At 48.4% G+C, this 27,579-nt stretch overlaps 2 protein-coding genes across 2 annotated transcripts; both read left to right on the forward strand.

Moving 5' to 3' along the window:
- Positions 1–9,787: 9,787 nt before the first annotated feature.
- kcna1b (potassium voltage-gated channel, shaker-related subfamily, member 1b) lies at positions 9,788–11,278 on the forward strand (the record flags this gene model as incomplete). Its single annotated transcript, XM_080518671.1, has 1 exon — positions 9,788–11,278. One exon carries the CDS (start codon positions 9,788–9,790, stop codon positions 11,276–11,278), a length of 1,491 nt encoding a protein of 496 aa, XP_080374797.1.
- Positions 11,279–24,576: 13,298 nt separating this feature from the next.
- LOC308146755 (potassium voltage-gated channel subfamily A member 5) lies at positions 24,577–26,301 on the forward strand (the record flags this gene model as incomplete). The annotated part of the gene is made up of 1 exon (XM_080518670.1): positions 24,577–26,301. One exon carries the CDS (start codon positions 24,577–24,579, stop codon positions 26,299–26,301), a length of 1,725 nt encoding a protein of 574 aa, XP_080374796.1.
- Between the last annotated feature and the right edge of the window lie 1,278 nt (positions 26,302–27,579).

The following is a 27,579-nucleotide window of genomic DNA, read 5'->3' on the forward strand; positions in this document are numbered from 1 at the left end:
GTTTTGCATCAAAAACACACAAACGAACCTGTAAATGTGAGCTGAGGAGAAACGTTCAGTAAATGTGACTCATCAGAAAGTCGTTCAGCCTTAAAACATCAACAAATTCAATGTGTTGACTAATATAAAAAAAAAAAAAAATCACTGTGAAAGGAAACATACATGTATGGATATATGATGAATATATTTAAGTGTATTTTATCCAAAGTCGGACTAAACAGTAAAGCAAAAGAAGACAAAAAAAAACAACAACAGGAAAACCTGGAATTATTTTTCATGCAATTATGTTAAAATGTTTTACAATTGAGTATAAAAAAAAATAAAGAAATGAACTTTAGTTTGTATAAATCAGCTCAGAGATGATATTTGTTTATTTATTTTGCACTCTGTTTTGTTTTTAATGTCGGCGTGAATAAATAAAAATTATTCATCAAAGTCTTGCGTGAAAAAAAACTGTTTCCTTTGTACACATCAGCATGTATTTATTTATTTGCTTGTTTCCTTGTCAACATCAATGAACAATAACACTCGGAATGTAACAAACACAAACAATGACAACAATCACAAATACAAAATCCAACATAACAGCAAAAACGACAGCAGCAACAGTAACAAACACAAACAATCACAAACTCGGCAACAAATGCAAAAGTCACCACAGTGACAATAATAACAATCTCATCAGCAACAATCACAAAACAACAACATCAACAACCTCAAACGTGACAAGTGACGCAATGCAATGAGTGCAACAACAGCAAAAAACAAACAGGCAACCACGACAATAAAGAAGAACAACAAACACAACAATAAGTACAGCCACAACAGTTTTCCTTGCTCCAGATGCTATTTGTTATTGTGTGTGTGTGTGTTAGCGTGTGTGTGTTAGTGTGTGTGTTAGCGTGTGTGTGTTAGTGTGTGTGTGTGTGTGTGTGCGCGCTGTATAATCGTTCGGCTTCACCTGAGATGTTATTTTAACTTTTAACCTTGACCTTTGACCTTTGTAGTGAAGACTCTGGCTGAATGCTAACAGGACCGTGAGGAAATACGACTCCTTAAAGTCGTTTTTTTGTTTTTTTAAAGCACCGACTTGAATCTGAGAATGAACCCGAGGAGAAGAACACGAAGCCCCGCGTCCGCTGGCCTGCGTCCGGCTCGGCGGCGTGAACAAATCCCATCACGCCCCCGCGAGCTCACTCTTTGACGGCGGCGTCACCCGATCGGCGTCCGTCTGCGCGGCTGAAAGACGGCGGCGAGGTGAGACGGCGGCGTCTTTGTGAGGCTGAAACACGGCTCCCCCTCCGGATAAATTATGGACGTGCGAGGAGAGTTTCACGGGACGACCTCGTCCTGACCTCCACCAATCACGGCCGACCCGCTCGCCCCCGACACATTCACTGATTGCAGCTTATGTCCTGTTCGGGGTCGCGGGGCGACGGCGGCAGCTAACTATGAGCGACGGCAGGCTGACAGGTCGACAGGCCATCAGGACATAAATCCTTCGCCTTTTATCCAGCTCAGGCCTTTGGCCCCATTTATATGACGCGCTCAAGTGAAAAGGGAGACTTTCATTCAACGGCGGGGCTCCAAGCAACATGAAATGCAGCTTTTTGAAAACGCTCCGACACTTTTGGAAGCACTGAAGTCCCAAATATGCTTGACTTTATACACCCAGACATATACAGTGGTTTTTATTTCTGCCGTCTGTATTCACCGTGCTTTTACAGATGCGTAGTGGTAACAGCAGTAATACCATGATGACCTGCGGGGGCAGTGTAGAGCAGTATAGCTCACGTGTGACCAGACAAAGGTGTGTGAACGTAGACACGGGTACCAACAAGTGTAGAAAATCAGGAAAAACAAACTGGAACAAAGGTTTTCTCTAGTAAACCACGGTGAACTGCGCTGCCCCCTACTGGATGTCATGTTCAACTACAATGTTTGAAACGCCGGTATGTTCGTATGTGTTAAAGGAGCAGAATAAGGAGCAGAGACGAGGAGGTGGTGCAGAGTGAGGTTGCTCCTCTATGACAGGATTCCTTTCATGTTTCTAATATCCAGGCTGTACCATCAGTGCAGGGGGGGAATCAGTGGAGCGCTCCATCCTGCCGTCCTCTCTGAGCGCAGCAGCGGCGCCGCCTTTCATTCTTTCATCATCTCTCATTGTGACCGATCCACTGCAGCTCCCCATCGCCCGGGTGCATCTCAGACCCCCCCCCCCCCCCCCCACCACCCCTTCCCCCCTCCCCTCCCTCCACCTACTCCCTCCTCCCCACTCCCGCACCACCTCCCCTTCGCGTGGATGCTAAATGGTGCGGACCACCGGGACCCTCAGCAGAAATAACGGCAGAATCCCCCCCGAAGCTTTCTAAAAATAGCCGCCGTGTGTGCAGGAGGCGGCCTGAAGGGGCAGCAGAGAGCAGGCAGGGATTCCCTGAAGGTCTCTGGACACACACACACACACACACACACACACACACACACACACACACACACACACACACACACACACACACACACACACACACACACACACACACACACACGAATGTGTTCCAGTTGACTTGGAACTCAGCGCTCTGATTTATTTCCATGGTGGAGGATCTTGAGTCATTCAAGAAAATTCAGTTCTAATAGGAATTACAGCTTGAGCCTTTAGGTCAGTGGCTCATGTTTCTAAACAAATTAGTTTCTGCTCTCGCTGTGGCGCCTCCTGCAGGTCACACATGGACGTATCGGAGGAGATTAAAGTCCACGTCGGGATGTACAGTACGTCCTCTCCACATTGCTGCTGCCATGTTTACCATCGCCACTAGAGGGGGACATACACCTGACAGGACTTATCAGTCAACGCCGACAGCCTGCTGTTTTATTGTAAATAGGTTTTCGTTTGTTCATAATACAACAAAGTGACACTTTGACTTGGAAAAGAAACCTTGCAGTTGGAGAGCAGTGACTTCCTGTCCATGTGTCCATGTGTCCATGTGTCCATGTGTCCATGTGCCAGTTCAGCCCGTCGCCTCTCACATGTGCGGCGCCGGATAAATAAGGATCGATCCAGAGCGGCGGAGAGGACGAGACTGTTCTTGTAACTTGAAGCACCTGAAGGCATCGTGTTACTGCACCGGCCGAAGACGTGCAGCTGAACCTCACGCATAGACGCAATTGGCTGCGGTGCGTTCACATGCGGCTGGAGAACGCGGGACGGCGTGACGATCCACATGCGGCGCGGCGCATTTCAACTGTCCCGTGTTACCGTGACGTCTGACCTGCGGCCACTCCCGAGTTTAAACTAAACTTTCTAATCAGATTTCCCCTGCGCAGCTCGGGGCTGTATTGGGGACTGAGCTTTATCTGAGATCCCCCCCCCCCCTCCCCGACAACACACACCCACCCACCACCCCGGGGACAGGCAGCATTATCACCATCATTAACTCCTGCTGGAGTCGACGATGCGTTCACACGACCGCTGCAGGAAAACGACTTGTCAGCACTCTGCGCTGACAACGAGCTGCACGCTGAAGCGCGGCGCCGCGGACACAGAGTCCATGTTTGATCCCCCCCCCCCCCCCCCCCCCGCCGGGGGATGACGACACGTAGGTCCACGCCGCACCTCCCGGAGCCCGAAGGTCAGCCTGGACGTCGCCCCCCAGTGGTGAAGGCGACGATGACGGCGGCAATGTTGGGAGGTTGAGGAACAAGTTTGCACTTACATGATAGGAATATGAGAATATGCAAACGCCGCACGCTGTGAGGCATAGAGGGCGAACCACCGCTGCACCGTGCCGCCCATGTCTTTTACTCTGAAATGCTGCATCGAATAGCTCCTTCCTGCAGAGCTTCATCAATGTGAATAAATCTGTGTGTGCAGAGCTGGGACACACCCAGACACTTGTGTGTGTGTGTGTGTGTGTGTGTGCTTGTTTGTGGGGGATTTTCAGAATAACAGCAGCTGGTTTTGACCTTTTCAGACTCGGTTAGTTTCCCCTCTGCTGCCGCTCTGATTCATGCGGGACTTCATGTGTTCACACGTGGACGGCTGAGGGTGTGGGAGCCAGCAGCTGCTGCAGCATGAAGCTCCTCCATGTAGCCAGCAGCCCTCCTCATTCATAAACACACGGCAGGCTTATATAATGCCCCTGCAGATCCCCCCCCCCCCCCCCCTTCACCGCTCTCCACGCTGCTATTTATAAGCCCTATAGCATGCTGGGGAGAAAAAAAAAAAAGAAAAGAAGAAAAGATCGTGGACGATTCATGCAGTGCCCTTCAAGACCAACACCACCCCCCCCCCCCTCCTGCCGGGGCCCGACTTCAGGGAGCTATTATTAGAGTCACGTCATGGGAGAGCCGGTGAGGAGGAGAGGAGGAGAAGTGACGGCGGGGGGGGGGCATCGGACAGGGAGCATAGTGCCACTGAGGAGGAGCAGGGGGAGGAGGAGGAGGAGGAACACAAAATGACAGAGGAGGAGGAATGATACCAAGTGTGCAAGACACCGTTTGCAAGGTCGTCAGTTTGAACTTTGCCCCAAAAAAACAGAAGGCAAACTAATAGCTTGTCCACCGACATGGACGGGCGCCACGTCGGGGTACGAGTAAAAACACACGGGGTCTGTCAACGTCGTCGTAAATCAGGCGCTGTGTTTTCCGTGACCCTTTGTTCAGGAAGTTACGGCGGCGTGGCCGGCGTACCTCCTCTTGGTAAAAAAATTTTAAAAAACAAAAAAAAAAGCGGGCAAGCTAAACTAATCCAACACTAATGTTTACCCCGTTATTTTACAAACGAACTGACCGAGTTCAATGTGACCCGCAGACACGCTGCCGACTGGAGGTAACGACTGGCGGTGATTTGACATCAGGCTCAGGGGAGCCGCGCCACTAGCTGACATCGTCACTTCGCTATTGGACGGAACACCTGTTCAACACGAACAGTGTGTCAAATTTGACCGATGTTCTAAAAGAATCAATAAGTTGTGTTCTAATCGCTGTCACACTTGGTACGTTCCATTCAATTCAGTGTAAAAGGCCGGAGGACCTCCTTCTTCCTGGTTGCCGGTCGGACCTGGAACCTGCCCATGAGCAGGAGTCAACGCCGAGAATCAAACATTGTGAAACCAAGTGAACAATGAGGACAACGTCATGTAAGTGTCTTTTGATCTTCGTGTCCAATGTGGCAGCAGCTCAGTGGACGTGAGAGTGATGACAGTGTGTTTATTTGTAAACAATTAACCAATAAGTGGACATGCTAGGCTGGCCGGCTGGAGCCTGTATTCTTTTACCATTACTTCATGTTACTCTGACTCCTTCCCTGAATTACTCTGTCACTATATTACTCTGACTCCGTCACAATGTTACTCTGACTCTTACAATATTACTCTGACTCTGTCACAATGTTACTCTGACTCTTACAATGTTACTCTGACTCCATCACAATGTTACTCTGACTCTCACAATGTTACTCTGACTCTGTCACAATGTCACGCTGACACAATGTTACTCTGACTCTACCACAATGTTACTCTGACTCCGTCAAAATGTTACTCTGACTCCATCACAATGCTACTCTGACTCTCACAATGTTACTTTGACTGTTACTCTGACTCATCACTGAATTACTCTGTCACAATTTTACTCTGACTCTCCCTATGTTACTCTGACTCTGTCACAATGTTACTCTGATTCTACCACAATGTTACTTTGACTCTGTCACTATATTACTCTGATGCCATCAGAAAGTTACTCTGACTCTGTCACAATGTTACTTTGATTCTCAAGGTGACCCTGACTCTCTCAGTACGTCTCTCTGACTCTGACATTTGGATGTCGTCACTGTTTTACTCACTCTTTCACTCTCACTCTGACACTTTCTTCTGGATGCTGTCGCTCCTTGACTCTCAATCTGTTACTAACATGAGTCTTTCACTCTCACCCTTCATCCTTTCCTGGTCACCGTGACTTTGTCACTCTTCCCCTCCGACCTTTTCACTCTAACTCTTCCACTCTGATTCTATCGCTCCTTCACTCTGACTTTCACACTAAGTTTGTCACTTTTACGATCTGATTCTGTGACTCCTCCACTCTGACTCGTTCCCTCTGACACAGTAACTCTGACTCTCTCACTTTGACTCGTTCACTCTGGATTCATGTATTAAACCAAATGGAGTGGCTTCATCAACTTGTTTATTGGATTCATATTTCATGTGGTTACATGTGAGTTTCCACCATCTTCATTTCTCTCTCTCTCTCTCTCTCTTGGGCGAGCGAGCGAGGAGATGAGAGGGATGTGGGATGAGATGATGGGCTATGGAGAGGAGGGAGGAGAGGAGGGAGAGGGGGAGGAGAGCACTGAAGAGCCCCGTGGAAAGAAAAAAAAAAGAGGCGGGCGTAATGAGAGCGTTGCCCCTGATTCGAGGAGATAACTGTGCGTTGCCACGGGCGATGCATGCAGCTCCTCTCTGCTCGTCGCATGAAGACCAGAGCGCACGGGAGCACAGCCCTGCAGCCCTGCAGCCCTGCAGCCCTGCAACTCTGCAACTCTGCAGCATTAACCCGCATTAACACGCTGTGGAGTCCCGGGTCTCACTGCTCACGTCTGCATGCAACACTGAGGAGAGGGACCACGAGTGCAGCAGGAAAAGGCTTTCACTGAGTGTTAAAGTTGCAAGAACACCTGCAGCCCAAGTGACAGGATGGCACCTGAGCTCGTGGCCTGTGGGTCGAGGGCCGGTCCAGAAAACCAACAGCAGAGGCTGGCTGGCGTGGAACCGGCAACCTTTTAAACGTGGGGAAAACTTCCACTGGTTACTGAACTTTCCAGAGGAAGACCGGTTGAGCACCTGGAGCCCCGACAGTGTGGGCACCGGGGAATTCAACAGTCGGACCTGTTGGACACAGTCACACACAGAGAGCGAGGAGAGGGAGAGAGAGAGAGAGAGAGAGAGAGAGAGAGAGAGAGAGAGAGAGAGAGAGAGAGAGAGAGAGAGAGCACATACCAACTATGATAGTGTGAGTTGAATGAGAGAGAGAGAGAGGGAGCACAGGCTACAGTAGAGCGAGAGAGAGAGCGAGAGTACAGACTACAGGAAAGCAAGAGAGCGAGAGAGAGAGAGAGAGAGAGAGAGAGAGAGAGAGAGAGAGGGGGGGGGACGTTCACGTTGCAATATGGACGCTCGGCGTCGTCACACGGACGCTTCCACCGCCTGGCGGAGATAAATTTAGTTTGCAGGAATTTGTTTGGGAGCCGACGCGCGGCGGAGTCTGCCAGCTGTCACACGGGTACAGTGACTCATGACAAAAATAGTTCAGTCACCTTCATCTGAGCACGAGGACGAACTGTACACACACACACACACACACACACACACACACACACACACACACACACACACACACACACACACACACACAAACACAGCAATGGTGTGATATGGCCCACCTCTACATGCTGGAGACATCCGTTACAATTTAGGGCGACATCTAGTGGCCCCATTCATGATGAAGCACTGTAAGGAGGAGGAGGAGGAGGAGGACAACACTGTCTGTGGTGCAGGTGGACGAGGAAGAGTTAGGGGAGGAAGAGGAGCAGGATGAGGAGGGTGAGCAGCTCTCCCTGGTCCTGATCGCGTTTGTGAGGATCCAACATGATATAAAAGCCACCCATCTGCACCATTTGGTCCTGGAGTCCAGTTGAGGATAAGCGAGTGCAGGACACACCCTGGACAGGTCGTCAGCCCGTCACAGGACGAAGACATAGAGAGACACACATCCACACACACACACACACACACACACAGGGAGAACACACAAACTCCACACAGAAACGCCCCCAGCTTCAAATGTAAAGTTTGAAGTTCCGGCTAAATTATTATCAATCGCATGATTTCTTACTGTGTCATAAAACAATCTTCACACAAGATTCATAGTCTTTAAGTTATTTAAAGCGTCATCATTCATTCAGCTATTTTACGCTATAGAAATAAAATGTGGACGGAGTTGGAATATTTAACGTTAATAATTTCTTTTTCATTTGTATGTTATTTCAGTGCTAATTAAACAAAAAGAATGCAATGTTTACATACATAATAGCTTCATGTGTCTAGCCAGTTTTGAGTCTACTGATTTGATCTTGTTTTGGGAATATTATTGAAATTAATTACCAATTATTTGCTTATTTTATCAGTCATTTTTCTTTCAAGCTGCCTTGGTCACATAAATAAACAACCCTAATAATTACATCAAATTAAAAAAAATGTTTTTTTAGTTTATATTTTTTCCCTTAAAAGCTTTATATAATGGATTTCCTAAAAATAATTTTGATATTTTTCTATTATTTATTCCTGAAGTATATTTGACAAATATCCTGTGTTGTTTGCATTTTTTTCATTGCTCATTGGTGTTGCGATTGCCTTTGTACACACGTGTGCTGTTTACCTGTGTTGTTTACATGTGGACTGGCTGTCTTCTGTCTCTGTTACCATGGTAACACCGGCTGCACGGACACCAACATGCAGTCCCGACTGTCGCAAACCGCCAAACCAGCCAATTGCCGTGGTGAAACCTCCGACCGGCGGACCCCCCCCGTTCCCACCTGCACCGTGGTTACGTAACGGCACGCTGCGCGCGCCCGCCGCTTTTATTTTATTTTTTTATTTTCCCTTTACCTGGGAGTCGTGCCGCGCGCTGCTCGTGTTTTCTCTGCAGACTCCTGCTCGGTTTTTACAGGCTGTCTGCATTGCGTCGAAAACCACCCCCCCCTCTCCCTCCTCCACCCCCCCGCCCGTTCCTCCCCTCCTCCTTCTCCTCGTCCTCCTCCTCTCTCTCCTAACCCCTCCCTCCCTCCTCCTGCTCCTCTCCCTCCTCTCCGTCAAAGCCTGCAATATGCTTGCGGAGGAGCGGACACGGAGCGTCTCTCCGGAGCGGGAGCCGGTTTCCCCGCTTTCCTTTTCCTCCTCCCCGCAGAAGGAGAGCCGGAGAGCCGCTTCGCTCTGCTGATGCCGCAGCCGCCCCTGCTCGTCCCGCTCCTCCTCCTCCTCCTCCTCCTCCTCTCCCTCCTTTTTATCGGGGCTCTTCTCTGTCCTGCTTCTCCTTCACCTTCAGCATGATTTTAATAAGCTGTCAGGGATTTTTGCTGCGTTCACCGCCGTCTGAAGCCGCTACCTCCTCCTTCTCCCCTTCTTCTTCCTCCTCCTTCTCCTCCTCCTCCTCCTCCTCTTCCTCCTCCTGCAGCCTGCTCCCATCGACGCTGAAAGCCTACACCAAGAGGATACGGATGTTGACCAAGACAACATAGTCTATTAATATTTCACAGAGAGTGTAAAGCGATCTGAGGGCTGCTGGTGGTGGTGGTGGGTGTCCGAAGAGGTGGTGCGTTCCACCCATCTGCTCTGCACAGGTACGTCTTATGTCCACCCGGCAGAGATGTTTCAGATGTACAGAGCGAACGCTCCCGAGTGTCTGTGCTGAGTGCAGACAGGCAGACAGCAGCAGGAATATGCGGTAAAAACGCAGCGCAGGAGCTGCAGCATGCTGTTTTTTTCTGCTGCTGGCTGTGAGGAGGCCCGCGAAGACCTGTGACCGTCTCACTGTGCTTGTTCCTGCAGGTTCCACATGTCCGGGTCAGAGGAGATGATGATGATGATGAAGAAGGAGAGGGAGGTTATCGCCAGCTTCTGGCCTCAGTAGGAGCTTCTCTGTCCCTGCCAACCTTCATCTTCGACATCTAGACGCCACCAGCCCCCCCCCCCCCCCCCCTCACTCCCTCCCCTCCCCTCCCCTCCACCCTCCAGGCAGGATGACCGTGGTGTCCACCGAAAACATGGATGAGACCTCCACCCTGCCAGGCCATCCGCAGGACCCCTACCCGCCGGATGACGACCACGATGACCACGACTGCTGCGAGCGTGTGGTCATCAACATCTCGGGGCTGCGCTTTGAGACGCAGCTCAAGACGCTCGCACAGTTCCCGGAAACCCTCCTCGGGAACCCCAAGAAGAGGATGCGATACTTCGACCCTTTACGAAACGAGTACTTCTTCGACCGGAACCGACCCAGCTTCGACGCCATCCTCTACTACTACCAGTCCGGAGGGCGGCTGCGGAGACCCGTCAACGTGCCATTGGATATGTTTTCAGAGGAAATAAAATTTTACGAACTGGGCGCGGAGGCGATGGAAAAATTTCGCGAGGACGAAGGATTTATTCGTGAGGAGGAGCGGCCGCTGCCGGAGAAGGAGTTCCAGCGGCAGATCTGGCTCCTGTTCGAGCACCCGGAGAGTTCAGGGCCGGCGCGAGGCATCGCTATCGTCTCAGTGATGGTTATTCTTATTTCCATAGTCATATTTTGTTTGGAGACTTTGCCGGAACTGAAGGAGGACCCGGGTGGCCGCATGCGTACGGTTGGAAACATCACTGTCTATTACCACCCCAACGTGCTGACGGACCCGTTCTTTGTGGTGGAGACACTCTGCATCATCTGGTTTTCTTTTGAGTTGATTGTGCGATTCTTTGCGTGTCCGAGCAAAGCTGCATTCTTTAAGAACATGATGAACTCCATCGACATTGTGGCCATCATCCCGTACTTCATCACGCTTGGTACGGAGCTGGCTGATGACCAGGAGAACCGGGAGGGGAAGGGAGGTGGTGAGCAGGCCACGTCCCTGGCCATCCTGCGGGTCATCCGCCTGGTGCGGGTCTTCCGGATCTTCAAGCTCTCGCGCCACTCCAAAGGTCTGCAGATCCTCGGACAGACCCTCAAGGCCAGCATGCGCGAGCTCGGCCTGCTCATCTTCTTCCTCTTCATCGGAGTCATCCTCTTCTCCAGTGCCGTCTACTTCGCCGAGGCTGAGGAGAAGGAGTCCTTCTTCACCAGCATCCCGGATGCCTTCTGGTGGGCGGTGGTTTCCATGACGACCGTTGGCTACGGGGACATGTACCCAGTGACCATCGGGGGTAAGATCGTGGGCTCGCTGTGCGCCATCGCGGGCGTGCTGACTATCGCGCTGCCGGTGCCGGTCATCGTGTCCAACTTCAACTACTTCTACCACCGCGAGACGGAGGGCGAGGAGCAGGCACAGCTGCTCAACGTCAGCAACCAGAACCTGGCGTCGGACACCAACTCCAGCCGCCGCAGCTCCTCGGTGGTCAGCAAGTCGGAGTACATGGAGATCGACGAGGACATGAACAACAGCATCGACAACTTCCGGGAGGCCAACCTGAGGACTGCCAACTGCACGGCGCCCAGCCAGAACTGCGTGAACAAGACCAAGCTGCTGACGGACGTGTGAGGATCCGCCCGACGCCTCACTGTACATAATGTAGAAAATACCTGGATGCTTTATCTCCATCGGTGCATTTTACTCTTTTCTTTGATTCCTTCAAACGTGTGAAGATTTTCAGCCTCGCGAGGTGAAATTATTAGAAAAAAAACCCAAAAAAATATTAAACAGTTTGCAATAGAAGAACGACGAATCGGTGTTTGGGAACAACTTTTGATAAAAATATTTATTATATTTAGTAACTTGTACCCTCAAATGATCATTAATCCCACACGTGGATGTTTCAGAGGTTTGGAAACAGATTCTTTTGAGACAGAAGGCAGAATATGGCGGGAAATGGATCGTCCAGCTGCATTCTGGGAAATGCAGTTTGTCCCCCAAAGCAGGGAAGAAAATGTCAGCAGCATTTAGAGTTGAGTGTCCTTGATTTTGACCGACTGCAGTTTACAGGCTTCCAGGTGCATTCTGGGAAATGCAGGTGTTTGGTTTATTTATTTTTTTTGTGTTGTTTTTGAAAGCTTTTTCTGGACTTGAGAAAGAAGAGTCACACCATGAGTCTCTGTGTTGTGTCATTTACACACCTTTTTTTGTCTTTTTCAAAAACTCTGTCTGTGTTGATGCAGAAACGAGGCTCCCTGGTGCATTCTGGGAAGTGTAGGGTTTTAAAACCTCATAGAAAACTTGCAGTGGACCATTTCTGGTCCTTGTTCTGTCGGGTAAAGTATTCTTTAAAAAAAAAAAAAAACAACACACAAATATCTCGAGGGAAGAGATGGAACTGAGAGCAGGTCCTTTAACAGCGTCTCTGCTTCCTTTTTGCACTGATGGAATTCAGGCAGCTGAAGCACAAATGAAGGTCAGTTTGATTGAGTGTGCTTCCCAGTTTATTTAAATTAGAAAACAGTTATTTTATTGGCAATTCACGCTCAGAGGGCACATTTTTCAAAGATATGGTAAAGGGGGTGGAAGAGGCAGTCTGGGAGATTCAGTTTTCAGGTGCTTCATCCAAACCAAACCTCAGTTCTTTTGACGAAATGACAAAGTGTCTCTTGAACTGTGGAGCTCCGTTGACTTTTCTTCTTGTTCTGTTGTGTGCAGTTTTAAAGGCACGCGAAGCCAACCACAGGAGACAGTTGAACTTGACATTGAACATTTTTAATACATTTCTCTGTGTGCCTCCACTTTTCCTCTTTTTTTAAAACAAATATACATTTTGCCTCTGTGTCATTCCAACCTTTGAGAAGTGAATTTGGAAACCAAAACCTTCTTTCAAGGTTGTTTTGGGATCAAACAGATGTATCGAAGACCTGAAATGTGACAAAACCTCAGTTCATCCAAAAGAGAAGATGGTTTTTAACGCGGAAGCTAGCCTGTTAGCATCAAGGTCGTACCGCCCTGTAATACTGAGTCCGACCACAGGGGGCTGTAGTGACTCGGCCTGTGATGGAGTGGGTTCTCGGTACAACGGGAGAAGAAGTCAGAGATTTAACTGCAGGAAGCTTTTATCAAACTGCCGGGCTCCGCACTGCCACCCTATGGAGGAAAGTGACATTACATATGTTTTACATGCTGATCAACAATCACTGCAGGTTTCCGTGAAGCACAACGTACTGACAACGTACTGACAACGTACTGACATGTCTGTCGCCCCCCCACAAGTGGCGTGAGAGTGATTTTTGTGGAGGTGAAATTTGAAGCACTTTACATCCGATCCGAGAGCAGCTAAATGTCTCATGGAGCAGATTCAAGACGAATCCAGCAGAACAAAAACGGACGGTGAAACTGGAGCTCATTTTTTTAATTGTTATTTATTTTGATTTTTTTTGCTAATTTGAGGGTACAAATTACTAAATTAACAGGACTTCATCACAACTGCCATGTTTCTGAGTGAAAGACAGCGCCCCCTTGCTGGCTTTAACAGGCACCTTATTATCACAGACACACACAGGAGGCCAGCGGAGGATCACTGCCCCCCCACAAACCCCCTTCGCGCCCCCCCTCAGCCCCCGGCCGGCTGGAGGTCACTGTATGATGCCATGCAACGCTCCTTTATATAAACGCATGTGGAGACTCTTTTCTCTCTTCTAACGGCATGCTCAGAGACCTCCTCATCTTTTTTGTTTGTTTTTTTTTTGTTTGTTTGTTTGTTTTTTTCAACTCCTCCTGGATTTTCTTCTTCTCTCATCAGTTTTCACCAGAAGTGCACTGGCTCTTTCTTCTTCTTCTGGTTCGGCTCTTTTCGGAGCTTCTACGTGTTGAATGTTGAAGGGAACAGGAACTCTCAAGGCATGTCCAGAAAAAAAAAAAACAAAAACAAAAAATACTAAACAGCATTAAGGCCTGAACACGGTACAGCTACGTATACTCAGTGCATGACGTCAGTACTACAATGCTTGCAGCTGTGGAGGGACTAGAGGAGGAGGAGGAGGAGGAGGAGGTGCATGATGACGGAGCCAGAGGAGACAAATCTGCTAGATAAACAACAACAACAACAAAAAAAAACAGACAAAAAAGTCAGAATAGACATATGAAATGATCTTGTTTTTTTTTTTTCTAATGAAAAAGTGAAGCTTGTGAATCGACATCCTCCTGTTTTCACTGGTCCGCTGTTCCGATCGTTGACAATGGCGTGCATGAGATCATTTGATGTGATTTGTGACTGATTTCTCTGTATTTTTTATTTATTTATTTTTTTTTATTTTAAATTTGACTTTTAAACAGATTGAAGAAGGAAAAAAAAAAAAAAAAAAAAAAAGCAGATATACTTAATTTCTAGCTGCGATTAGTTTCTTAGTGCCTTGAAGCCCGTCTGGTTGTTGGATTGACTGAAGTGCCTCCCGTTAGCATGTGCAGCTTCACTTCTCCTGACACAAACGTGCACATGTGCACCAGTAGAGGGCGCTACGCCACCGTTTGTTCTGGGCCCATAAAGAAAAAGCGACCGGCTGACCACACACAGCTGAACACAACGTTAACGTTTCTCTTTTTATGAGCCGTCATCTCCAGTTCTTTAGTCATTATTTCTTTTGTTCTTTGTGGGGGGGAAAAAAAACCCTGAAATTTGATTATTTTCGACCACTTGGGGGCACCTTCCTCTCTTCTCACAGGGTCTCAGAAAGTCCATGGGTAATTAACAGTACCTACTGAAATAATAATGCTAAATGACAATCGCTTTATTCTTAGTCTAAATATTAAAAATAAACAAAAAACAATTAGCTTTCAGCAAACCAACAACTTTGTGTTTGAGCTGCTAACACTTCATGGCTAACATGCTAAATATGGAGCTAACTACTTTTCCACAGGATTGTTGCTTGACGTAAAAAACAACAAAAAAAAGCAATAACAAATTTACAGTGTTCTAGCTATGAAAATCTGCTGACTCATTGTCCACAAGTTAAGTTAATCTTCCATTTTAACCTGAAAACAGTCTAGAACTAGCAGCTTGGATTAGCGATGCTAAAGGGATGGTGTGTTTATGGACCAACTCGACTTGGCGGGAACCAACTTGCCATTCTAACTGCCTTTGTGTTGTTAAATTACAAACGAAAGTGCATAAGACTTCCCATTCCAGTCAGTTAGCCGTACATCAGCTCACTTAATTTAAGGTCGGTTATTTCTTCTCGTTGTAAGAAAAACTTAATGCGACTTTAAACCAACACTTCCTGTTAGTAATCATCAAATATTTCTGAGTTTATCCTCCAGTTACCGATGTAACTGGAGTGTTTTAAATAAACACTGAATGCAGGAAAGTCGTGAGAAGACAGGCGGTCACTAAAGTCATGGACTAAAATTAATTACAGATGATGACGCAGCAAAAAAGAGAGAACATATAATATAAATGGTGCATAAGTTTGATTAAAAATAAATCAAATGAAACACTAAAGCAATTTAAACTTAAAGTGGACTTCAAATGAAAGCAAGTTTATAAGAGTAGGTTTTTAGAAGTGATTTAAAAGAGGTTAATGATTTAGTGGGACATTTTAACACCTGAGCTCATTTAATCCTCCAGTAGATACGATAAAAAAAAAAATCGAATCTATTTTCATGGGATCAAAAAGTGAGTCTAAAACACTTAGGCCTGCAATACCGCTTTGTACCAACAGATGGTGTAATGAGTCAGTCCAAGCTGATCTGTTCTCCTGAAAATGAGCTAAGATTTCTGCGTTCAGTGTCAGAATCCACACAAGAGACCACAAGTCGTCTCAACGTTCTTCTGTTCTGAACAGCAAAAGTGACACAACCTCAGTTTTCATCACATTTTACTGGATTTGACTCTTTTACACCACCAAATGCAAGGATGGACTTTACTTTGCGCGCCGATATCGAAATCAACCACCAAATCTGACTTTTGAAGAAATGATTTAACAAACGCTAAATGTTGTTGTTTTTTGCACAAAAATAAATCTGAGAAAGAAAACAAAAAAATTAGCGAATAATAATAAAAAAAAAAACACAAAGAACTTTTGATGTTTGACGGGGAGGTTCAGTGTCTCTGCTGTGTGTCGTCGTCCTGTCGTTTACAGCCTGTTTACGGGAAAAAAAAGTCCCTTTAAGTAAGACTTTAAATCAGTGGTGAGAGTCAGAGAGAGCGAGAGAGAGAGAGAGAGAGAGAGAATAACTGCTGTTCTTGACATTATAAATCACATTTTGGAGAAAAGAGTGAGATTTACCTGGGAGCAGCTTCTCGTGACCTCTGGTCACACTGCAGGGAAGACGAAGTGGACGAGGACCAAATCACTTTTTTTGTACCATGTGATCGGAGCAGCTGCTGAAAACCAGCCGCTTTTATCTCATTTATTCTTTTTCCAGCTTCAAACTGCTGTTGAATCGCCGCCAACCGACGCTGCAGTTCGCGGTTTCTCAACTCTTTCCGGACGTTTCGAGTCTCTCTTGCGAGCGTGAAAATACAAACTGCAGAAACTCGATTTTACTCCAAAAAAAACAAAAGAAAAAAACTCCAATGAAACTTGACGAGTCATCGTTTCAAGAAAATAATTCTGAATGACCAACGTTTATAAAGATGTTGAATGAGAAGACAAAAATGAAGATGGTAATGATTACAATGACGATGACGATGATGGTGATGAAGATGACTTTCCTCGCTAAAGCCGGACCATGAACGCGTGTTTATAACTAACTGGTAACTAGTAGTGTGTCCCCAGTTGGAGGACTGGTTAGCTCGTCCGTTAGCTTTAGCTCCTGTCTCCTCTCAGTCTACAGCTGAAGATAAACGTTTGCGTGTCTCTCCTTTGCTGGGAGGCTCCCTGAACTCGGCGCCTCTGACATCACTTCCTGTGTCGTTTACTTATTCTGTTCATTTTGTTTATCTTTCTGGTTCGCCGCCTTTGTTTTTTTTTTTTTGTTTTTTTGGGGGGGGGAGTTATTTGTTGGTGACAGATCATCTGTAACCTGCCAGGGTCATCGCTCTCATCAGATAGAACCAAATCCAATAAACTCTGAGAGATCAAAGGCTCTCCGCCTCGTCTTTCACTCTTCTAGAATGGACAGATCTATTTGACCACCCGCTGCGGTGGACTGAACCTTTCTACAAAGCACAGATCTGTTTGTATAGATCCATTGTGCCTGTGTGTGTGTGTGTGTGTGTCATAGTGTACATTGGAGGTTTTTGTTGTTGTTGACTTTAGACGAAACATGTGGAAGGAAATCTACAATCAGTAACATGAGACTGCCGGTATTATTATAACAGTGGGATCAAGTGCAGCACTTTTAAATAGTACACACACACACACACACACACACACACACACACACACACACACACACACACACACACACACACACACACACACACACACACACACACACACACACACACACACACACCTGTTAGAGAGTCATGTAACCTGTGATCGGCCCTCTGGTTTTGTTTTTCCCTCCAGTCTCAGGTGACGGAATTAGCTGTTAACACTTTAACCTGTAAACCTGGAACCCCGTGTGTGTGTGTGTGTGTGTGTGTGTGTGTGTGTGTGTGTGTGTGTGTGTGTGTGTGTGTGTGTGTGTGTGTGTGTGTGTGTGTGTGTGTGTGTGTGTGAGATTTGTCGGCATTAATCATTCAGGAACAACCAAAACGTCTCCTCTAAACCCTCCAACCACCACCTGTCCTCGTCCGTCCAGTAGAAGTGAGCCTGCAGGTGCCCCTGGTGTCACGACGTCCCCAGGTGTTGACAGGAATGACTCAAATCGAACATTTAATTGAGCCCGAACTGGAGTTTTTGTTGGGTCAATATCAACTCTTGGTCTAGTTTAGAGATACAGAGATATTGAATCGATTTTGTGTTTTTGCTGGTATTAGTCAAATGTGTGTGTGTGTGTGTGTGTGTGTGTGTGTGTGTGTGTGTGTGTGTGTGTGTCCAGTGCAGGTTAAAATGCAGAACCCCCCCCCCCCCTTTAGTGGGGGGATTAGAGGGGATTTGTGAGCTACATTAGGAGGAGACCCTCTGACGGCCATCACTCTCATCAGCAGCTTCAAATCTGTCATATGTGCGACAATTTTAGGAGTTGTACACAAACAGACTGAAGACGGGTCTGTCCCAGGTCCAGTGTCCAGTCTGACCTGAGCGAAACTGACCAGGGACCAGCGTCCGGTCTGACCTGGAGAAAAAGTCTTATAATTTCACCATTTTAAACCGCACACTGATGACTCAGCACAAAGTGCCCGACTTTCGGTGGACGAATGGACTCTGACTCATCGAGGCTCTGCGATGTCCACTGGTGTTGATTGGATGAGGAAACTCTGAAAGACTGAAGGAAAGACCTGAAGTACCCCCACCCCTGACGTCAGATGGATTCAGGACATGTGGACTGAAAATGGAGGAAAGAAAAAAAAAAACGAGAGTAAAGGAAATGAAGTCAAAGATGTGATGTGAAATGTTGCGGGCACCAACTGCACCAACTGCACCAACTGCAACCAGATGTGAGACTTCTGGCGCCCTCTTGTGGTCGTTTTGTAGAGAAGTTATTAAGAAGGCAGGAGACGTGAAGAAATCCACTAAAGCGTTCCAAAATCTATAGAAAACCACCACGAAAATATCAAACTGAATTTATCTGCACATAGCTTCGAATAAAAAAAAAAAGACAGAGCGTTTATACATTTAATCGAAGGTCTATTTACAAAGCAGGTTAAAAATCAACCGATCGTTTGACACAGCCGACACCACCACCTGGTGGCCGCTTTGCGGCACTGCAGCTCAACTCAACGCAAAACCGTCACTGAGGGAGGGAGAGCTTCGATATAGCAACAGGGTTATACTACTACTGGACGTCGCCATGGCAACAGGGTTATACTACTGAACGTCACCGTGGCAACCTATCAAGTGATGAGAGGAGGAGCGAGGGGGGTGAAAAAAAAAAGAAGAAGAGAGAGAAAGAAACATCTCAGAGACATGCCTGCAACACACACACACACACACACACACACACACACACACACACACACACACACACACACACACACACACACACACACACACACACACACACACACACACACACACACACACACACCCAGACAGTCCGATGGGATTTAAGAAGCTGCATTTCCTGAAAGTAGTGAATCACCAAATTTGTTAGACCGTCACTGACGCCCAAAAAGAAGTCAAAGCCAGAGTAGCGAGTGTGGAGCTGAGTCATGGGCCTCAGCCAAGGTCAAGGAGGCCTGGATGAGCCCAACGTAATGACGGTGGCTCCATCCAGGCGTCCCGAGAATATGGTGGCCCAGACAGACAGACTGTTTTAATCATGGGATAATTGTGGTTTTACCTCGGCTGTGCCTTTTTTTTACTGTTGCTTTGTGATTTCTTGCTGTTGGAGAATGCTTCTTTCTCTTCTGGGATGACGACTCGTGCTTTGGGGATTACTGCTTCATCCCCCACAGTCCTTGAATTCTGCTTCTATCAGAGGAGTTCCCGATGACTGCATTGGCAACCAATTTGTACCTGCGTCTTTTTTAATGTACTGTATTTTCCACGTGTTTTCACGCTAGTATTATTAACTAGGGAGGAGGAGTCAGGTGTAAGATATATTTCTTTCCTTCAGTATATGTTCCCTCCTCATGCTTTTAAATCTAACCTAACAGTAACAGTCAGTCTATCTTTTTTTATTGATCTAATCAGTAGGCGTCAATCACCTGATGTTCCCGTAACATAGACATGCGTTAATATACCGTATATCCAAGTTTACACCTGGTTTAAACGTGACTTCCATTCTGGTTCTTCCACCCCAAAATTGGAAGATCCATTGGTGAAAATGGACGTGATTCTGATGGATTCTTTATCATATAAGGTTGTTTTTTTTAATTAAACCCACCCCCCCAGAAATCTTCAAATTTATTTACATTGTGTGTGTGTGTGTGTGTGTGTGTGTGTGTGTGTGTACGCGCACGCACACACACGCACACACACACAGTACACTATACTAACCAGAAGACTCTTAAATCCTGGCTTTTTCTAATGCTTTTCACTCTTAATACCCTCACTATATGAGAGAGAGAGAGAGAGCGAGAGAGAGTGAGAGAGAGAGAGAGAGAGAGAGAGAGAGAGAGAGAGGGGTGGGGGTGGTGGGGGATCTGTCTGGGGATTTGGACAGCTGTCAATTAAAATCCCTCGACACAATCTCCTCTCCATCAGCACCACAGCGTCGCTCTGCTTGCCAGCACTCCTCACACATCCTCCATGTTTTTTTTTTCTCCCCCCCCAGATGCATTTGTGAGCTTGCATGTGTGCAGTTTGTGTAGAGCAGCATGCTGTTATTACTTCTGCAGGCTGTAATCCCCCCCTCCCTCTGACTCCTCTCCTCTGCAGCCTCGGTTGACTTGTGTAACCAGCCACTGGACTGTGGTTCTGTTGGTGGAGTGGATTGCCTCTCAGACGCAGAGGTTGCGGGTTCAATCCCCTGCCCGTGCGTCAGCCAGACGCCTCGCCCCGTTGATTGGGCGACGCCCGCGGAAGCTGCCATGTATGTGTGTGAGGCTGCCGAGAAGAGGCATACATTTCTAACACCTTCTCCCAATTAAAGAAAATAAATTTGAGCATTTATTTATTTATTTATCTTAATTCATTTGAATATAATTTATTTAGATTTTCTTTAAATGGAATTTTAGAACAATTTAAATTGGATTTAATTTGCAATTTAAATATTTTTTTTTTTTTTTGCAGTTTTAGCTATTTTAGCCTTTATAAGCATTTAAGCCAAGAACGCCTTTTTGAAGATAAGATATTAATAATGAAAAGATGGAATCGTTGCACATATTGAGAATTTTGCTGCATGTTTGAATCTATTTATTGTCTTTTAATTTGCCGCGTTTTTAACTAGAAGTTGCATCGGTTAAATTTTGTTGTTTCATGGTTGTTTTTATTTGCATGCAGTTTTTATTCCCATTGCCCCTGAACGCAACACCCTCCACCTGGCCCAAACAGCAGCCAATCAACCGATGAACAACAGGTGCAGCAGAACAGGAAGTGAAAGAAGGAAGGAGGGAACAGAGAGCAGAGGTATGTGAGGAGTGTCCCTCTTTTCTCCTTATTTTTCGACTTTCACGTCACCCCCTGGATGACGTCACAGGGTTAAGGAAAGGTGTGAGGAGGCTTCCTAAAGGAGTCAGTGAAAGGCGATCATGTCGGTGCGGAAGTCGGAACGCACTTTCACCTAGTGACGTCATCATAATGTGACGGCGGCACAAGTTGGACTACAAAAAGCTGATTTGGGTTTTCGATGATTAAAAGTTGTCCAATGCAGATTATTACTTTTGTCGCTTATATGATCTGCGTCCTTTTTGCCGCCGTCGTCATTTTCCGTAAACGCTCGGACCAGCGGGTCCCTTTAAATCTTGTCGCCGCAAGGAATTGTGGGGCGGCATGAGCTGGCTTCCTTTGTGAAAGTGTGCATCAGTGTTATCCTAAGCTAAAGGAGGATCTAATAGGAAAGAACGAGCCTCCTTTTCTTTGCTTCTTGAGAATTCAGTCCTTTTTATTTGTTTTTTTTTTTTTTTAATCCTTTCCACTATATTTAGTCTGATAAATCAGTAGTTTCATAAGCTGATGCTGTGGATTCGTTGAGAATAAACATATAATAATAAATCGGTGGCCAAATGTTTATGTTGCAGTGACTCGTTCAACTCGTCGCTCCTGCAGGAGGACTTTGGTTCAAAAGTTCACAGATGTAGACAGACGCATGCGGGTGTCTGCACATTTCTGCAGACGTATGCAGCCACACACACACACACACAGAGACGGGCTGATGCACCTAAATGTATGCAGCCGGACGCAGACATAAGCAGCGGTTTACAGACGTACAGAGACGCACACCAACATATGCCGGCGTGCACAGATTTATGCCGATGCATATGCATGCAGACTTACGCAGACTAATGCAGACTTACGCCGACTTATGTAGATTTCACAGATTTATGCAGACTTACGAAGCCTTGCGCAGATTTGCGCCGGCGTACGTAGGCGTGCGTGGCCGCTCGTAGTCGCGCTGAGCTCCGGTCTAAAGCGGAGAAGGTGACCTATTTAAAAGGTTGGTTTCTTGGCCCTGCGGGTGGATTAGCAAACAAAGCAGGAGCACTATATTTATCCTCCTCCTTATCTCATGCTGCCGCCTCATCGGGACGACAACCCGCAGCAGATTAATGCCCCGTCCTCTCTGCGCCAGCAACCCCCTCGACCACGCTCTGCCACCGCGCCACGCTGCCATTTCACCCACTGGGACCACGGGCGGGAGGAGCTTCCACATTGAAGCCGTGCCCAAGCTTTCCAGGATTTCACTGCAGCTCCACGCCCGGCGCAGAGGTTTTCATTCTGCTGCTGCGCGCGGGACAAGCGCTACCAGCATTAGCATTAGGCGCTAACACGGCGGCATCACTGGCGAGCAGTGACCAGGCCGAGCATTAATAGTAAACGGGCCGAGCATTAACAGTAGCGGCAGCAGTAGCAGGACGAGATGTGCAGCATCGGCAACATAATCAAAAGAACAGAATTCGGAAAGGTGGCGTGACAAACGGCAATAACAGCAGCATTAGCATTAGCAGCTGCAGCATTAGCACGAGTGAATTAGTTACTGGCGCTCGGAGCTAATGTGTGAGCGGCACTTGTGGGTTCTGGTTGCTACGGTTACCGGCTTACACACGCATACAGAAACCTTTTGAAAATTGAAGCTCCTACAGGATGAGGACTCTTCTTGTTGCCATGGTTACCACAGCAGCACGCACGTGTTGGGTGCCATCGCAACACACTCGGCACTGAGTCTTTCATCAGTCCCATAAACACTGTGTGGAAGGAGCCATCGCTTTCCTCACTTCAATCCAACTTTATTTGTACGTCGTTGGGTCTTTTTAAACTTCAACACCGGCTTTAAAACCACGCCGCGCTTCGGCATTAACGCTTCTGAGCTTCTTTAGGAGCTGTGAAGCTGCGGGAGGAGGTTTATAACTTCACTTCTGATCTATCTTCAGCTTCCTGATTGCTGAGTAGACGAAAAGAAGCGTTTTCAACGTAAAATTAGTTGTGCAAAATGTAGTTCGTATTGGCTTAATGTGTTGATAAAACCTGGTAATGAGACGTGTTGATGAAACTCGTTGAGACGTGGAAAGTTAGGTTTTAACATGACTTATGACGCCGAGGCCAATGAGATCAATGAGGATACATGTCATAGAGACTTGTGAACAGAATGTTGGTATATTGCATTAATGAGACGAGCAGGTAAACTATAGGAATTAGACGTGTGGAACGTGAGATTTTAATGAGGCGCGTTGGTGAGAAGTGTTAATAAGAGGTTTTAGTAAACTGTCAATAAGCGTGTTGGTGACGGTATTAATAGGACATATGAAACATGTTAATGACACGTTGTGGCGAGACGGGATGTGTTAATGACATGTGTTATTGAGAGGCGTTAATGAGATCTATTAATCACATGTTCATGAGACATGTTAGTAAAAGGTGTTGGACAAGGTTGTGTCAATGACACGTTTTAATCATACATGTTACTGAGACTCGTGGGACGTGTTCATGAGACGCACGAAGAAGTGGCATTGGTGAGATTTGTTGGCGGACGGCGGCAATGAGGTGTGTTAGTGTAGCATGATAATTACGTGTTGATAAAACGTGTTGTTCGTGACACGTGTTGGTGTTTTGCAGGTTTCAGGTGGACTCCGATGTTCCTGCATGTGTTTTACCCCCCCCCCCCTCTTATACAACAGCAGCTCTCAGCTCTTTAATGTGTTCGGTACAAAGCTTTTCCACATGAGGAGCTCCTCCGTCGGTCCTTTTCATGCGGGGGCCCTTTATGGCCTTTGTGTGGCTGCAGTGTGGCTAGGGGCCGGGGCCCCGGGCCCTCGCTCTGCTCTTTATGCGGACGCTTCCCCGCTGCCTCTCAATGGAAGAAATGGACTCTTTATTCTGCTTTCACAGTGCGAAGTGCAGCGGCTCCGACACACGGGACACCTCCTGCTCCTCCTCACTGCTCCTCCTCCTCCTGCCTCTGGTTTTCTCCATTCGAAAGACCTTTGACCCCTGAGAGCTTAACTAATAGGGTGAGAAACATGTGAAGATCAATAAGTGTGTCATTTTCCTTTTTTGTTCCTCCTCTCTGACTCCTTGCTGTACTGGTGCAGAAAATATGATTTTCTATTTACTTCCAGTGAAACAAAAACGTGAAGCACAGAGTGAAGAGAGAGAGAGAGAGAGAGAGAGGGAGGGAGAGAGAGAGAGAGAGAGAGAGAGAGAGAGAGAGAGAGAGAGAGAGAGAGAGAGAGAGAGAGAGAGAGAGAGAGAGAGAGAGAGAGAGAGAGAGAGAGAGAGAGAGAGAGAGAGAGAGAGAGAGAGAGAGAGAGAGAGAGAGAGAGAGAGAGAGAGAGAGAGAGAGAGAGAGAAGCAGTGAGAGAGGGAGAGTGTAACCGAGAGACGGAGGGAGGGAGAGAGAGAGAGAGAGAGAGATGAGGGAGCGAGAGGGAGGGCGGGAGAGAGAGAGAGAGACTTCGCACTTGGTCTTTCGGACATTTTCAGACGCCTCTGAACTCTCCGGCAGCACTTTTGACGTCAGGAATAATCGGTTCCCCGCACGCGCGCTCATCCGGGTCCTCCTCGCGTCCTCCCGCGGCGGAGCGTCACAAACGGCGGCGGCGGCTCGGATGTGGATGCTTCAGCGGCGGGACGCGACGGCGGCGGCGGCGGCGGCGGCGGCGGCGGCTGGAGGAGACGCGGCTGTGATCTGAGCTCCGGGAGGATGCGCTCGCTCCGGATCAACAAGTCCGCTCGGCGCGAGGCTCAGTGAGCGCGTTGGATGGCTGCGGGATGGAGATAGCTTTGGTGAGCTTCGAGAACGGCGGCGCGAAAGGCAGCGGCGGCGGCAACAATGCGGAGGAGAGCTGCCGGAACGCGCTGGACGTCCCTCAGCCGGGCTTCGTGCAGACTGGACTGGGAGAGGACTTCAGCAAGGAGCTGAACACCCGCGGCAGCGCCGCTCCGCAGCAGCAGCAGCAGCAGCAGCAGCAGCAGCAGCCGCTCAGCTGGAAGATCAACGACATGAACAACACCTTCAGCTGCAGCGAGAACGCCATGGATGCGCTTTTACGCGCGGACCACAGCCCCCACCTGTTCGACGAGGACCTGCTGGACATGGACATGGACACGGAGAGCAACGAGAGGGTGCTCATCAACATCGCGGGGCTGCGCTACGAGACCCAGCTGGGCACCCTCAACCAGTTCCCGGACACCCTGCTGGGAGACCCCGCCAAGAGGATCAAGTACTTCGACCCGCTGCGGAACGAGTACTTCTTCGACCGCAACAGGCCGAGCTTCGACGGGATCCTCTACTTCTACCAGTCCGGGGGGAAGATCCGCAGACCCGTCAACGTGTCCATCGACGTGTTCGCGGACGAGATCCGCTTCTACCAGCTGGGGGAGGAGGCCATGGAGAGGTTCCGCGAGGACGAGGGCTTCATCAAGGAGGAGGAGAAGCCGCTGCCCCAGAACGAGTTCCAGAAGCAGGTCTGGCTCATCTTCGAGTACCCGGAGAGCTCGATGCCGGCGCGGGGCATCGCCATCGTGTCCGTGATCGTCATCACCATCTCCATCATCACCTTCTGCCTGGAGACGCTGCCGGAGTTCAGGGACGAGCGCGAGCTGCCGGTGACCAGCCGGCTGGACAACAGCACGGCGCCGCGGCCCTCGCTCACCTTCACCGACCCCTTCTTCATCATCGAGACCACCTGCGTCATCTGGTTCACCTTCGAGCTCTTCGTGCGCTTCTTCGCGTGCCCCAGCAAGTCGGAGTTCTCCAAGACCATCATGAACATCATCGACATCATGTCCATCATGCCTTACTTCATCACGGTGGGAACGGAGCTCGCGGAGCAGCAGGGCCAGGAGCACCAGAACGGACAGCAGGCCATGTCCCTGGCCATCCTGCGGGTCATCCGCCTGGTGCGGGTCTTCCGGATCTTCAAGCTCTCGCGCCACTCCAAAGGCCTGCAGATCCTCGGGCAGACCCTCAAGGCCAGCATGCGCGAGCTCGGCCTGCTCATCTTCTTCCTCTTCATCGGGGTCATCCTCTTCTCCAGCGCCGTCTACTTCGCGGAGGCGGACGAGCCCGAGTCGCACTTCTCCAGCATCCCGGATGCCTTCTGGTGGGCCGTGGTCACCATGACGACGGTGGGATACGGCGACATGCGCCCGGTGACGGTCGGCGGGAAGATCGTGGGCTCGCTGTGCGCCATCGCGGGCGTGCTGACCATCGCGCTGCCGGTGCCGGTCATCGTGTCCAACTTCAACTACTTCTACCACCGCGAGACGGACCAGGACCAGTCCTCGCTGAAGGACGAGCCCAACAGCGGCCGCGCGAGCCCCGAGCTGAAGCGCAAGGGCAGCAAGTCGTCGGCCAAGTCCCAGGACGCGGAGGACAAGGAGGGCGGCGGCGGCGCGTCGGTGGAGAAGGCGAACATCAAGGCTAACAGCAGCACGGACTTCAAGCGGTCTCTGTACGCGTTCTGCCTGGACACGCGGGAGACGGACCTGTAGCCCTCGCGCGCCGCCCCGCACCGCCACGCACCACGCCGCCCCGCGTAGCTGTAGAAGAAACTCCTGGCTCGGTGCAGTGTGGCGCATCAGACACATGGCTTTCCTGAAAAGTTTAGAGAGCGACGGGCCGATTTATCAAAAGCACATTTAATCCCCTCATCCGCTCCCAGCTCGTGCGCGCCGCGCAGCGCCGCGCCGCGCGGCGCGGCCCTTTAACCAAACCCCGCCGCTCCGAGCGCGTCTCGCGGCCGCTTCGGGTGGTGACACGCGCACCGGACATGGAGCGCGCAGGTGGACTTCAGGACTCCGTGTATATAATGTAGGAAGCAGTTTAGTTTAACACAAAGAAAACGAAGCCAAATCCCCCTTCAGCTCGTGTTTCTCCTCTCAGGCCTCCCGCTGTGTCTCCTCCGCCTCTTTCTGCTCGCGTGCTTCTCCTCCTCCACCCGCCCAGGAACTTTTAGTGGGGTTTTTTTTGTTGTTTTTTTTATTGGACCTAATGGAGATCAAAGTTCAGCGGAGAGAGTGAGCACCTCCACCAGCAGGTCAGTGCCGGAAAAGCACATCCACCTTCCCTTCACACCCCCTCCCATTACGCACAGCGCCACCTTCCTATAGCTCCATCATCAAACACATCTCCGCCTTCTACCACTCCCCCACCGACCCAAACTCCTCCACCAAACACACCTCCACCTTCCAGCATGTCACTGCTGCAGACACCAACATGGTTAAATAAGATTCCTGCTGATGCGCCATGACTGACGGTGTTTCCATCGAGGGGCTCTGTGAAACACTGGTGAACCGAAATCTGGTTTTATTATCTAAAAAAAAAAAAAAATGCTTCATGCACAAAAGGTAACGTTCTGTTTGCTTGAAACATCGTGGGTTACATCAGAGTAGAGTACATCAGAGGATATCGGTCAAAAAGTGAATTTTTTGGAAAAAAAAAAAAACATATTTAAAGTTTACAATTAGGATTTGTGAAAAACACTTTTTTAATATCTAAAATGTAACACCACAGGAGTATCTGTGCAGTCAGCACTGCGCTCTGAATTAACACAAAAAGCGCCAGTCACAATTGTGTTATTTCATTTTTGGTATCTGACAAATGATGAATATTTCTCCAGAGGTTTAAGGGAAGAGAATAGGAGGGTTTCTTGGATCGTTGACAAATTCACATCTCATTCACAAACTGGAATTGGCCTTTTAACCATATTTATAGTTCCAAGACGAGTTTGTCAGACATGTTTTCATATCTAATGTGGCTCCAAATCAGCA

This window comes from Blennius ocellaris (assembly GCF_963422515.1).
Source record: "Blennius ocellaris genome assembly, chromosome: 22".
Lineage (NCBI taxonomy): Eukaryota > Metazoa > Chordata > Actinopteri > Blenniiformes > Blenniidae > Blennius > Blennius ocellaris.